At 42.4% G+C, this 14,494-nt stretch overlaps 1 protein-coding gene across 1 annotated transcript in view; it reads left to right on the top strand.

Moving 5' to 3' along the window:
- Positions 1-12,994: 12,994 nt before the first annotated feature.
- Positions 12,995-14,494, top strand: part of TBX18 (T-box transcription factor 18) — a 29,824-nt gene continuing 28,324 nt past the window's right edge. The window contains exon 1 of the mRNA XM_034408921.3: positions 12,995-13,724. Coding sequence (XP_034264812.2) covers positions 13,271-13,724 — 454 coding nt within the window. The 5' untranslated portion in view covers positions 12,995-13,270. The remainder of the gene's footprint in view (positions 13,725-14,494) is intronic.

The following is a 14,494-nucleotide window of genomic DNA, read 5'->3' as shown; positions in this document are numbered from 1 at the left end:
TGGGTGAACAGAAAATGCGGGAAAACATATTATGACCTCCCAGCCCGAAATTAATTGCTCCCGCAGAAACATGGCGAGGAATTTGAACAGATATCAGCAATTTATTTCGATGGGAAGGATCATTTCTATACAAAATTAAGTCGCACTGCGGGACAAATTCGTAACAATAAACACACTTCTAGCTTTTCTCTTTCAACTTTACAGTTGAAAGTTTCCTTTAAACTTTTTAGATTGAACATGTCATAAAACTGGTCAAATATGGATTCGAACTGGTTGGGAACCTGGCAATGCAAAAAGTAAACTGTCTTAATTTAACTCGCCATGGCACGGAAAACATTGTGATTTAAGCTGCTCTCAGGAGTTCCGTAGCTTGTAATGCGAGAAGTTTGGTAAAACTAGAAGAAACTTGCATATAATATTCCTTGTCTCCGCATTTCTGGCTCTTCAAAAAAAAATTGTCTGCAAGTTCCTTTAGCCATTTTGAAAACAAAAGCCAAAATGGAATGGAATGGAATTCCATCTGAAATACTAACTAGGCGAGTATTTCTCGCTGCAATCCTAGCATTGAATTTAGTGAGACTTGCTTCCGAGTAAACCAACTGTCTTTATTAAATCAGCTTTTTGCATGGAATCTCTATACCGAAATACCTCAAGTAAATTCAAAGTGACTCATAAGCAAGTGAATGCGCCAGTTCCTGGGACTCAACCTTAATTTTAACTGGGGTTGCTTCAGATTCTGGATGGTTCCCATTTTTGTCTTTCATAGAGCCAAGGGAGAGACCTGCTCAGAGTCTGTCCCCATTGCTTTTGCAAATAATTATTTAGCCAATAGGGGGCACACGATGACCGTCTCCCAGTGGCAAAACCTGAGATTAAAACTTCCCTCCCATTCCCCCCCCCAAATTTAAAAAAGAAGGGTTTATATATATATATTTGCCTGTTCAAACTATGTCTCTTTCCATTCTCCCGTCTATGCATGCCCCCCTGGGACTTCATCAAGCCCGGGCATCTTTTTTTAAAAATGTAAAAATTAAAGTTGCAGGTGTCTTTATTGCGAAGATCTGTTTACAATAGTTACTTTAAAAACAAAATTTATAACATTAGTACAGTTTTTTTAGTGCAACATGCAACCTCAGTGTGTAGTTCAATTCTTTTTTTCACTTTTTTTCTGTTCTTTTTTCCCCCCTTTCGGGACAACTGTAGCAGATAGCGCTTCCTAATGGAATATTTCATGTAATATGAGACCCCGTCAGAAGACTGAAGTTTCCATTAAACTCAGGCACACCTCCAGTGAATGGAGATATATTCATCCCCCTGGCTACCGAATGTCTCATTTACTTTTCCTAGTGTGCGGTTCAAACCCTGGCTTTTTTGGAAGGAGAAGGCGAGAGAGAAAGACTAGAAAAATAATTACAAACTGATACTTACTACCTTTATGTAAATGATGTTGATTTTCATATCTCAGTTTTAAAACCCAGTTTTTAAGGAGTTTTGTTCCTTAAATGTTCTACAGTATTTACACAATATGCCTAACCAGATAAAATAAAAACCTAGACACAACCTGTACACAGCATAGTACATTTGGTTAGTATAAAACTTAGGAAGTGTTGGGAAAGGTGGCTTAACCTGTTGTGTAAAGGCAATTTGTTAAGCTAGTTTCCAGATCGATGGATTGTGAAAGCTAAAGAAAAGAATGGATTCAGTAACCAGATCAAGTGTGTTGTGTTTGGTGCAGGAACCTAAAAGAGAAGGAGAAACAGAAAAGTGGTTTCCATCACTTTAGGCTCAGGACAATGATATTTTTCTGTGCTCACTCATTGCCAAACTTTCAAGGGAGAATGTATTGGGCAACTCTGTTGTAAATATGAGATATGAAACCCTCTCTCTCTGAACTGCCATTCAAGAATCCCAATTGGGGGGTGGAGCAGGGTAGGTGGACCAGTGTATCTTTGATGCCCTGATAACTGAAAGAAACAGCCCTTCTTCATTCAGTTGTCTCTGAGGTGCCCTTTGAATCTGCACCCTTCCTCTTGGAGCTGTCACTAGCTCTCACACTGCTTCTGCTGCTTCTGGCAGGCTTGATGTGTGAAATGGAACAATCCAAGGGTGCCATCACCTCCACCATTGCACTATTGTAAGCCCTGTTACTCTTGGTGGATTGATAGATCGGTTGGCACAGCCGGTTGGCAGTGCATGCTATAAGACTGCTGAAAGCCATACTAACCAGAAGGAAATATGCCAAGCCTATTGGCATATTTGGCATATATTGGCACATAGGGAGCCTGGTTTAGCTCAACAGACAGAAGCACTGTAATTTAACACCAGCTGTCTGCAATTAAAGTAAGATCGAATCTCACCAGGCTCAAGGTTGACTCAGCCTTCCATCCTTTCTAAGGTAGGTAAATTGAGGACCCAGTTTGTGGGGTCAATAAGCTGACTTTGTATAAATATACAAAAGTATGAAGGCTATTGCTTAACGCACTGTAAGCCGCCCTGAGTCTCTGGAGAAGGGTGGCATATAAATAATAAAAAAAAAAGCCTCCCTAGGGCAAGATACATGGAGTGACCAGCCTCTCCGGGCATCTGACTCAAGGCAAGTGAAGGAGATTGTGTCTGCTCCCGGGGAACTCAGAAATGTATTGAGCCAGGAAGTGCTTGCCTTGGATGCCATTCTACCAGCTTTGGGCAAAACCTGTTGCCCAGTATTAATGGCCATCCTATCTGGCCAGAGGGGATCACTCCAGTTCTTGCAAGCCAGGAAATTTAGAGTAGCACCCTGTAGAGACCACACCCTTCATCATTGCCCATCTATCATGCTTGACCATGGCCCAAGAGCCTGGTTGGCTACCTATATAGAAAGAAAAAGGAGCAGGGTTTTGTGTGTGGGGGGGGAGGGGGGGGGAATGTACTTCCTTTTTTTGAAAAGCCACAAGAGGTGGTCACAGGGTGTGGTCAAAATGTCAAGATGTGCATAAAAAAACCAGGTAGAACTTTGGGTGCCCTATTCCGAACATCATTTTGATTATTTTTTTTTTATCATGCTGTACAGTCACCACTCCTAAACAGAGTCGGATCTGCTAAATACAGATATGGGCAATCATTGAAAAAGCCAATGCTTTTTCAAATGCCAAAGCTTAAAACGGTAAAAGTCACCTCCATAAATTTGCCAGGAAAATTGACGATCCATGAAGTCACCAGGAGCTGAGCAGAATTTGGACTATCTTATTAGTTCAAGGCATAGATAGAAGGAGGAATAGAAGATAGACAATCACTCTGGAATTCAAACAAGCTCACTTGGCTTGCAAGGCCTTCCTTTTTAAGAGGGCCCAAAATTGAAATTGTCCATTTCCATTGCGTTTACGAGAGAGATCAATTTGTTCAAGAGGAGATTGGCAAATGTTCTTTGCTTCTTGCAGCTCCTTCCCTTGAGACCCAATGCCTCCTACTTCCCATTCCCATCCGCAAAGGCCGAATGCCTCCTAATACAGAAATGCTGCCAATTGTGGCCAATTCCCCCCCCCCCCACACACACACGCTTCCACCGACAAGGAAATCATAAACATAATATGGCTTGAAGGGGCCTGTGCTTTATCTCCCTTGGGAAAAGGCCAGTGATGCACAGTGGACTTCCTTTTATTCATTTATTAAATTGATATTCTGCCTTTTGTACAGAGCTCAAGGTGGAGAACATAACTGATTGTCCTATTTTTCTTCACAATAACTTTCTGAAGAAGGCTGGCCTGTGAATGACTCACCCAAAGTTGCTCAGCCTGCATTCATAGCTGAGAATGGACACTCTTAAAGCTGGACACTCTGATCACGATTCCACACTACCTCTCTTGAATCATCACCGAAAGGCCAGGCCTAGTTCCAGTGTTTTAAAACAGCAACTTCCCTTGCTTTGAAGAACATCTTTCTCAACTCTCAAAGTCCTTTTCTTCTCCTCCCTTCCTCCCAGAGTTTGGGATTGCTACAAAGTGCTGGACATGACCTTGTGGGAAAACATCTCTCTCATAGGCTCCAACTTTATTTGAACCAGGGATCTTGGGATCTATGTAAAAATCAAGAGTGCGCCTGAGGAAGTGCAAGCCGCCTTTCCCTCAAATTCTTTAGCAAGAATCATCTTGGCCAGATCCTGAGAAGTAGATTCTGATCTTTCTACCTTTCCTTTTGCCTATCCGAAATCTGGTGGGCCAACGCAATTTCGCTCCATTCATTTTGATGAGAACCAGGAAGTAGGACCAAGTCAGAAGCGAAGTCCCACTGAATCCCACCGAATATCTCAGCTCAACGTTATTCCCAAATTTGGACAAATTTTATTCAGGAAATAATTATTCAGGATTGAGAACAGCACGAACTCACATTCCCTTTTGCTTAAAAACTGGGCTGCTTCTGCTTCTAACCGTCGGCCGCCTGGCCCAGTTACTTGGTGTTCCTTGGGACCAGCGCCTGACTTAGCGCCTTCTCCCTTTCCCACGGCCACCTGTGACCTCCACAGTGCTCTGTCCACAAAGACCGAGATCCACAGGGGGCTCCTTTTAAATGGAAGCAAACAAAATATTCACGCACCGAGTCTGACGCAGATCGAAGTATGGGACACAAGAAGTCTTGGCCCGTGTTTCTCGCCATCTATTTACTGTGGGAGAATTGTGCAAGGACTTCAATGGGCGGAAAAACCAGCACACTCGCATCTGCCCTTTAAAGAGACACAGCTGTCATTAAATCAAAGGCCCAATGTTAACATTAAGTTACCATATGTACTTGTGTGTGTATAATAGGCATCCCGACAAAACACTCAAGGAAATGCCTAGATGACACTTCAGATCCTGAGCTGCAGGTGGAACTTTGCCGGAAATGAAGTGTGTTCCCTCCGCCACCTGGAGTTCTAAAAATGATTTGGTTTGTGGGGGGAGTTTGAATGTCAGAATAAGACTAAAATTCTAGTCCGCATCACTTGCATCACCCACCAATTAACCATGAACTTCACTGGGTGACTTTCAGCTTATCTACAATACTTCTCACAGTTTGCGTGAAATGAAAATGAGTCGAAAAGGCTGGGAGTGTAATCCCTTATTTCTAAGCCATTTAGAGCATGCCTATTGGTTTCCTTTCCAATCAAGTTAGGGCAACTGTTATCTAGATGGTGCTGGGCATTCAGCCTGAGATTTTAGAAACGCTTTCAAATGCATATACAGGTAGTCCTCAACTTACGACCACAATTGAGCCCAACATTTATGTTGCTAAGTGAGAAATTGGTTAAGTGAGCTCTGCCCCATTTTATGACTTTTCTTGCCACCTTTGTTAAGTGAATCACAGCAGTTCTTTAAATTAGTAACATGGTTGTTAAGGGAATTTGGCTTCCCCATTGACTTTGCTGGGCCTAAGGTCGCAAAAATGAGGATCACATGATCCCGGGATACTGCAAACGTCATACATGCGACACAATTGTCAACCATCCGGATGTAAATCACATGACCATGCAGCTGCTGCAACGGTCATAAGTGTGAAAAATGGTCACAAGTCACTTTTTGCAATGCTGTTGTAACTTTGAACGGTTACTAAGTGAACTGTTGTAAGTCGATGACTATCTATATAGCAATATACATTCACACATTAAAAAGCAAAAACTGTTTTAGAATTTCCTTGGCCAACAGATGGTATGGTGCAGCTTTTCTAAGCTTGGTATTTCGCTGATACGTGTATGAAACACAGCCATCCCTCTCTATCACAGGGAAACGGCACTGTGAACTATCTATTCGGGGGGGGGGGGGGGGAAGCCATTTCTAAGATGCTTCCTATTTCCTTGTCATGCAGCCTGAGACTGATGGAAGCTGCTATCCAAAATATGTGAAGGACACCAGATTACCTACTTCTTAAAGTCTGCGGAAGGGTGGGGATATTTATGTTCCTAATGAAACTAATAGCCAATTCTCAATAAAGTTATGCCCAAGTAAATGTGTGCAAAGCAACCAGGCCATTGGTGGGTTTCAAATTTTTTTAGTACCGGTTCTGTGGGTGTGGCTTGGTGGGCGTGGCTTGGTGGGCATGGCAGGGGAAGGATACTGTAAAATCTCCATTCCCACCCCACTCCAGGGGAAGGCTACTGCAAAATCCCCATTTCCTCTGGATCAGCTGGGACTTGGGAGGCAGAGAATAGATGGGGGCCATGCCAGTCAGAATTTTTACTACCGGTTCTCCGAACTACTCAAAATTTCCGCTACCGGTTCTCCAGAACTGGTCCGAACCTGCTGAAACCCACCCTCTGAACCAGACTTTGGATCAGCTGGGGCAATATCTATCTTAAATCATCTTGCGGAGGAGACCAATGGAGCCGAGGCAATGGTGATATTCGGGAAGTTCGCTTTTACTTCACCCACGTTAGTCAGAAACGGTCCAATTTGGATTAAAACTTGCTCAAAACAAGAAGCCACCGCTACGAGAAAGCCTTCTCTTTTCCTTTTCCTACCCGTACCTTACTCTTTTCTATCTGGAAATATTATTGCAACGAAGAATCTACGCGTTGCAATGGTCGAGTTCCAGGGAAACGATAAGACGCCCAAATAGAAACGAACCTGAAAGCGAAGTTGTCCGGCGCTGGCAAATGCCGAGGACGCTTTCGCTACCCAGAGAAATTTGCAGAGCGCAGTGCAGTTCGGATTTTAACTACTCCGCGAGCCAGACTTACAAACTGGAGATAAGCTTGGGGTGGGGCCGTTAAACCGCGATCTAGCAAGGAATGAATATACTCCACTAAAACCGCCGCTCCCCGCCACTTGCCCGTCTTTAGGAGGAGAACAGTCCACCAGAGAGAACAAAAATCGCTTTTCTGCCTCTTCTTCCTTTTTAAAACGTTGATCTCCTGTATTCCCCCCCCCCCAGTATTTTTTAACTGAAGGATTTAAAATTGCCTTTCTTTTTCTTTTCTTCTTCTTCTTTTTTTTTTTGAAGCGGCGACATGGACAGGAAAACAGAAGGGATGGAGGGGCGGGTTTCAGTGGTTGAGAAGGAAGGAACCGTCTTCATATTTACTTGAAAACAGATTGAGATTTGGATGACGAGAGTGGGGGAGAAATCGCTCTCGTTTTATCCTGGATTTTGCTAGCAATGTTTGGTGCGTGTCACAATGGGGCTTATTCCCAGGCATTAAGCGACTAAATTTATTTTCCTATGGTAACAAACCGAGGGAACTAAGAGAGCGATCTATAAAAGAGTTATCTCCATTTTTGGCTAAACTCAAAATAGATGGTGCTAAGGTGGAATATTCTCATAAAACCCCCAAAGGCTACAGCCAGAGATTTACCTGCAAGCCACCTCAGTGAAATACACAACTATCTTTTGAAGTGATTTCCTTCCTTCCTAACTTTCCTTCTTTCCTCCCTCCCTTTGAGTCAAGGGCAGCTTATTCTGTTACTCCAGAAATGCATCAGATGAACACAAATAGTGGTTTGAAAATAAACTTCCCAAGGTAAATCTGCTTCCAAATGAATTTATTTAGGATCAAAGACAGAAAACCAATAATTATTCCCAAGAAATGGGAAGCAGAAGAAAAGGGATAATTCAGCCTTCACATAGGATAGATTCACTCTTTTACAAAGATTTGTTTCAGTCTCCCGTCCTTCACACAATTAGATGGTAGACAACTGAATAAAGGGGTCACTAAGGGGAGAAATTGCATTGGGTGGTTTTTCCCAGGCAGAGAAGATGACAGCTGAACCAACTTTCAGATGAAATAAATGAATATATGTTTTTATATGGCCACTATCCCTTAAGGCAACCATTTAGAGCTCAAAGGTCCTTGATTTGGAGCCGTATGCATTTTTGCAATAGGTTCCACACCAACAACAACTTATCTCTCTAGGGACATAAGAACATTGGTCTTTATTAGCAGAACAGAGATCAAGAATGAATTCTTAAAATATCTCTCCTATTGCCTTGCCCGTGGGAAATTGTTTTAAACCAGTGTGAAACTTTTTAATTCCATCATGAAATTCCATCAATAAATTTACAATGCTTTGATCCTAAATTCATTCAACAAATATCCTTTCTTGTTTATTTTCAACTGTTATTTTAGCATCTTAAAACACGTGCTTACTTAGCAGTGGTTGGAATTCACTACCATTGTGTGTGTAGAAAGTTGTGGCAATAACAACGCTTGACAAAACACTCTTCTTTTTCTTTCTTCAGTGAAACAAAATCAGTGAGCAATATTGACATGTAGTTGCAAAGACCCAATGAAATCCAGACACACGGGAGAAACAAAATTTTGCTGAGGACACCAAGAAAATATTTGTAATCGTCACACAATTTTGCATTCAGAACTGATCTAATGGATCCGGAAGATTTCATGTATTGGATTGGGTTTATTTTCAATTTGTGCAAAGAGTTTCCAATTTTAGGGGAGGGTTTCCTCTGGAAAAAAAAAATATTTTTCTTTAATAGCCCTACCTTTTCTCTAGGGCATTTCTATAGTAAGACACAAACTGAAGAAATACATTTACTTAAGAAATGTATTTATTTATTGAGCATAACATATTCTGCTGCTTTTTCATAGAGATCCCCATGCAATGTACAAGATTGAAGGAACACTGAAAGATATTTAATGGTGAAGTTGCAAAGATGATGAAGATGAGTGGAACTGGGTATTCCAAAATAATCTTTCCCAATTTGGTGCTTCAGATATGCTACTCTACTAACCTCTTATTATTCCCAGCCTTCCTAACAGTCTTCATTACATTGAAGCTATTTCCTTATACTACAGAGCCCATTGTCCTCAGTGACATAGTGGTTGGGGGGGGGGGATAAAAGTCATAGTTGTAATACATCTGCAATATATTGCATGCCAGATTGGGAAAGCTTAAATGTAAATGGAAGTAAATCTTCCCTCTTTCTCATTGTCCTAGGCTTTGGTCCCCAAATAATACAGAATTTGGGGGGGGGGCAAAATTTAAATAAGGGAAGGTAAATAGATTGCACATATGCAGTAATTTCAAGTATGGTACTTCTTCTGACCATTTAATTAAAAAAAAACTGTGCTAGCTTTCTCAGAATGAAATCTTTAGTAAGCAGAAGGCTTGTACGAGAATAACTAAATTCAGATGAGAATTCATTAGAAGAACAAACTTTCTTGTCAGTCATCTCTACAGAGAGGGACGAGTATGGATAACTCATTGAAGTTACCGAGAGAAGAGAATATTTGTAGCTTCGGGTTGAAATGAAGGGTCCTTGGTACTCTCTGAGCTTTGTTTTTTTCTTGCAGATGTTTCATTACCTAGTATGGGCAATGAAACATCTGCAAGAAAAAATAACCATGCTCAGAAGGCACCAAGGAACCCTCACTGAAGTTATCCTCACTGGAAGAGAAAACATCTCTTTCTTTTTTAGGGGGTTATAGGGAACCAACAGCTCACCTGGAGACAGGTCACCTAATTCCTTAAATTCAATACCTGGCATCTGTGGAAGGGTCAGAGGAAGGTGGCTGGACCCTACAGAAGATGGTCTGTAAGGCTAAGGGAATGTGTGAGACAGGAAGGGCAGAAAAGCTGAAATGACTCCAGATGCCTCCTTCCTTTTCTGTAAAGTTTCCTAGCTTTGTGTGGTGGGATTCTGAATAGCTTTGAAATTTTTTTGGCGGAGTGTGGGGGAGCAGCACTGGGGCTGGCTGGTCTGATTTTAGACCCATACGCTGCTTTGTCCTTGTTGCCAAAATAGGTGTTAAGAGACCTTGTCCATGAGTAAAATGAAAAGGAACACAAAAGCAATGGGCTTCAAAACACTTGAACATTTTTCCCTAGTACATTCCTTTTCTTAGTATATTTCTTAGTTCCATCACTGTTGCCACTGAAGCTGCAAATGAGTTGTGCTGGTGTTCAATGCTGTTCCTGAATTTTTAAAGTTCTCCTTTGCAGGATATTAGAAAAAACACCTTTTTTTTTTTGCAAGAATCCCAAATCAAAAGCAAAAAGCAAAACAGGCATGTAAAACTTATGAAATTTTATTGGTTACTGATTTTTAAATTCACCTTGCAAAGGGATTCCTCATTAAAAGAGAGTAAAATCAATCAATCAGTGATTTACAAAGGGGACCAGCACTGAAACTATATTGCAATATACAAATGAAGAGTCACGCTACAGAATAAAATGAATTTTAAGAGACCATTATTATATTCACATTTAAAATTTCTTATAGCACCATAAACTGCTAATTTTAACTGCTGTTAAATCTTTTAAGACTTTTTTTTTTTTTTTTTTGCTGCAATAGATTAAGACAAGCGGCTCTTCTGAAAATGTTCACATTTATAGAATTCACATTATGGCACATTTCAAAGTTCAACCAAAATGAGTATATTCAGGTTGGTTGTTTGGAATCAGCAACAAGATTGCTTGTTCTGGAGTAATCTATTTCAAAGGGCTCTTTTGGAATGACAGTATTTCAATTCCCTCGAAAATATATTTTATCTGAAAAGCCAAAAGGAAAATATTAGAGTGGGGTGAAATTATAAAATGATAAAATGGATATTGAGATGAATCTTTGATGTTCATGCTTTATGCCAGTGAAAACCTTTTGTTAATGATAAATAAACTTCATTTTCTGACCGAAATACAGAGACCCTCAGAGCAAAGCAAAATTGCCAAGCCTGTCTAATATTAGAAAGGGATCGGTTTTGTTTCTTTGCTTGTTGCTTTGGATCTGATGAATTTTTTTTCAAGGAATGCATCAGTTCATTAGGCAAATTAACTTGGCAACAGTTCCATAAGACGTGCATGTTTATTCTGAGAACATTTGCTAACATAATGAATTCGATTTCAAGCAAATACCCAAAACTCCATCACTCCATTTCAGCAAAAGTATTTACAATCTGGCACATTTGGCGTTTGTTTTGATTTTTTTTTGGCTTGTTGTATATCTCCATCACCTGAGAAATCATCACTGAAACGTTTGCTATCAAAAGACACAAGAAGTGAAGGGAGATACTGAACATTCAATTCAATGCTCTCTCCCAGCTGTGGAAATAGTCACATAAAGTATGTCTTCTGAGTTACAACTGCTCAGTTGGGCCCCTGGTTGCTTCTACAGCATGTATCTGGATCATCTGGAGTCAAACAGGGTAAGAAAAGATACGTGAGGACCAGAAACAGGAACATTTTGGAAGTGATGTGAGCAAAAGATATATGCAAGCACTGGGTGTACCCAATGAAAAATAAATTTTGTGTAGAAAGGCCTCTCCCTAATGCTAATCTTTGCTAGCCGAATCTATCTTTCTCTTCCGTGTACAGGAGCAGCTCTGGATAGCAGCTGCAGAGCAAAGTTCCTGGCCTCTTGAGTTGCAGATGATATTCCTGCAAGCCTTACCAGCTAACGGCTTCTGCAAGCAGGTGATCTAGCCCAATTCTGGCCCTAGTCAAGTCCCAGCCTTGGGTTAGGATATTGGAGGAAGTCACTTTTTATAGGCAGAGTTCATGCTTCTGTGCCTTGGAAGGGCTCTGGCTACCTTACCAGCATGGGACAGGGTTGAGTGCTGCAGAGGTTCCTTGGAAGGCTCAGCGAGCAGCCCCTTACCTTTCCTAGTGTGGCTCTTTTCTGTGATGGGTGGAGGTAGTGGGGGAAAGCAAGGATGTTTCCCAGTTTATAGATTCTGGAAGGTAGCATGGAAAGAGCTTTTGGGGTATTGCAGGCCTGTAAAATTGGGCGGGGGGGGGAGGTTTGGCTAGTCCCAACATCAAAGTTCTCTAGCTCGGATTGCCATATTTGGGGGTCAATAAAAAGGGACCCTGATATATCTCTTTCTCATACACAGAAAGAGAGACTTCTTATGTTTTCTCCTTGGCAGAAAAGTGGTTCCTGAGCAGGAGCTACTCACAATACAGTACCTGAAGCTGATCCTCAGCTGCAAGCGTGCGGGAAGAAGCATGTCAGCTCAGATAGCAAGCCAGCCAGTTTCATGCACAAGTATGCAGGCGGGTTAGAGGGGATACAGCCACCAGTTATTATCTTAAAAGGAATACATGCTTGGAAGGCCATGGATGGCATCCCGTCCCTATTGCTTTGGGACACCTTGGTCTTCATTAGAGACCTGGAATGAAAGAAATCCCTATAGAAATAATGGGAAGAGAAACAACAGAGAACTGGGTAACATCTTACTCTAAAACTTTACAGTGGCATATCCTCCTCCTCATCATTGTTAGTGGCTTTGGGTTCCAGGGAGAATCTTTAATGCTCAAGCCAGTCGGGATGAATGTTGTCTAATATATACATATATGTATAAATAGAGATAATGATATACTCTTATCATCTGGCAAATGATACATTGATAAATTGGCTTTGGAAACGAGTAAATCATTGTTTTTAGGAAATATGTCTACTAAAAGAGCTTATTTGCTCATATGGAATAAAGTTATTAACAGCAAGAGTTATATTTCTCGAGTAGGCAAGCAAACTAAAACTGGTCTCATCTATTGATCACTGACACATTGAAATGTTGACTTTCTTTGTTTAAAACTAACGATATTTCTATTTGCATTGTTCCCATTTTAAAGACAGATAACTGAGAATGTGAGGGGGGGGAAATAGCACCTCGCCCATAATTATTTTTTAAAATTATTTTAATTTTCATATTATATGTATTTTAATCCTGGCTGTTCACCGCCCTGAGTCCTTCGGGAGAAGGGCGGTATAAAAATTTAATAAATAATAATAATAATAACAATAATAATAATTCACTCAAAGAGCAAGGACTTGATTTTCAGTTCTCCCGTCTGCCCGTCGTTTCGGTCGGGAGAAAAATGAAGAGGTTGTAACGGCCTGAAAGCAAAAGTCAAAGAAGCACAAGAAGCCCATATTTTGGCCTCTCTAATCAGGCACTTTTAGTACCCTCTAAGGAAGAAGCAACAGGGGGTGGGGGGGAGGCTATTCCTAATTTCTGATTGGCCAAAGTCCCGTCTTGATTGACAGCCCTCCTCCTCGCTGGGCTCCGCCCCGTCCCAGCCACTTTACTGACACTAATGAGCAAATTCTTCCCACCGGTCTCCTGCCTGGAAGTGCTGACAGATCAAGGCAACAAATTTCAATTCCAAGCCCTAATTTGTGTCCGCAGAGCGTTTGTTACCCATGTCAGAGCTGTTCGGCCCCTCAGACGAGGCAGAGCTTGCGGGAGGAGAAGGAGGAGGGGAGGACGAGAAGCCCCGCTTTGGCATACCGGGATCGTCTGGGCTTGCAAAGGGAAGAGGAGGAGGGGAGAACACTCGGCGACCCACTTCAGGCTGCTAGAAGGTGGATGCAAAAGGAGCGGCGAAGCCAAGCGAAGGCGAGCGGCGCGGCCTGGAAGAGCAAAGCAGCCGGCGGGGGCGAGAGAGAGAGAGAGAGAGAAGACGGGAGGGTTCCAGTTGGCCGCTCCGACATGGCAGAGAAGCGGAGAGCCTCGCCTTGCACCGTGCTGAGCCTCAAGGCTCACGCGTTCTCGGTGGAGGCGTTGATCGGAGCCGAGAAGCAACAGCAGCAGCCGCGGCAATCGCAACAACAGCCGCCGCCGCAGAAGCGACGAAAGCTGGCTGGAGCCAACGGGGAAGAGACGCCGTCCGAAGGTAGCGGCGGCGTCGGCCACGGGAATAGCTGCGACACGGACTCCGGCGAAGGCGCCGGGCAGAGCGCTTCTTCGCCCTCCGGCGCTGAGATCTGCTCGGCCGCGCCTGAAGTAGCGAAGAACTGTGGCGCCCGGGAGGTACCTCCCGGTAAGTCCTTGCGTCCTCTTGCCTTCACAGCCCCACTCTCCGCTTAAGAAAGACCTTCCCGCCCCGCCACATTTGTAGATCATAACTGAAAAACGGGGAGGTTTTCCCTCCCAAGACTTCCAATGGTCCCAATCCCCAGGCTGACGTCTCTTCTCGGACCGAGAGAAGGCTGTCGTAGCTTGGCTCAGCCTCAGCGGCCTGTCCTTTACCCTTCAATTTACCCTGAATAAATCAGACCGAGCTGTCCTGCGGTTTTCAGAAGCATCGACAGGGTCCGGTTGTAGTAGCAGAAAATGCAGGATTATTAAAAAAAAAAAAAAAAAAACCGAGCAAAGTTCTAATGCCCTGTTCAGTCTTTACTAATAACAATAGTAAACTACTAATAACACAGTAAAACGAAAAGAAGTGAAGTGTAATTTTTATTGTTTTGTTTTGTTTCTGGAAGGAATTGGTTTCTGTGGGATTTGCCCCAACTGAGTATATATACTAGCATGTTTCAGCTCCAGAACCACTGCTTTGCAAATTTCTTTCCCCAATTGAAGGAGACTCAGCCCCCAGGGGCTTTGCAATTTAGAAGGAAAAAAGCATAAGTCCAATTGGAAATAAAGGAGACTAAAAATCCCACAAGGGTTGCCTTCAGCCTAAAAATGAACCCATTTGCTTGAATTTGTACAATACAGACATAACCAAACTCGATGTTTTGGCCCATAATGCTAAGCTGCAGAAGGTTTTGTAGTGTCTAAGCTTAGTATCTATCAGTTCTTATATGG

This window comes from Pantherophis guttatus, chromosome 1 (assembly GCF_059756535.1).
Source record: "Pantherophis guttatus breed Tessera chromosome 1, ASM5975653v1, whole genome shotgun sequence".
Classification (NCBI taxonomy): domain Eukaryota; kingdom Metazoa; phylum Chordata; class Lepidosauria; order Squamata; family Colubridae; genus Pantherophis; species Pantherophis guttatus.
Note: the sequence above shows the minus strand (reverse complement) of the source record. Positions and strands in the feature narration are given on the sequence as shown.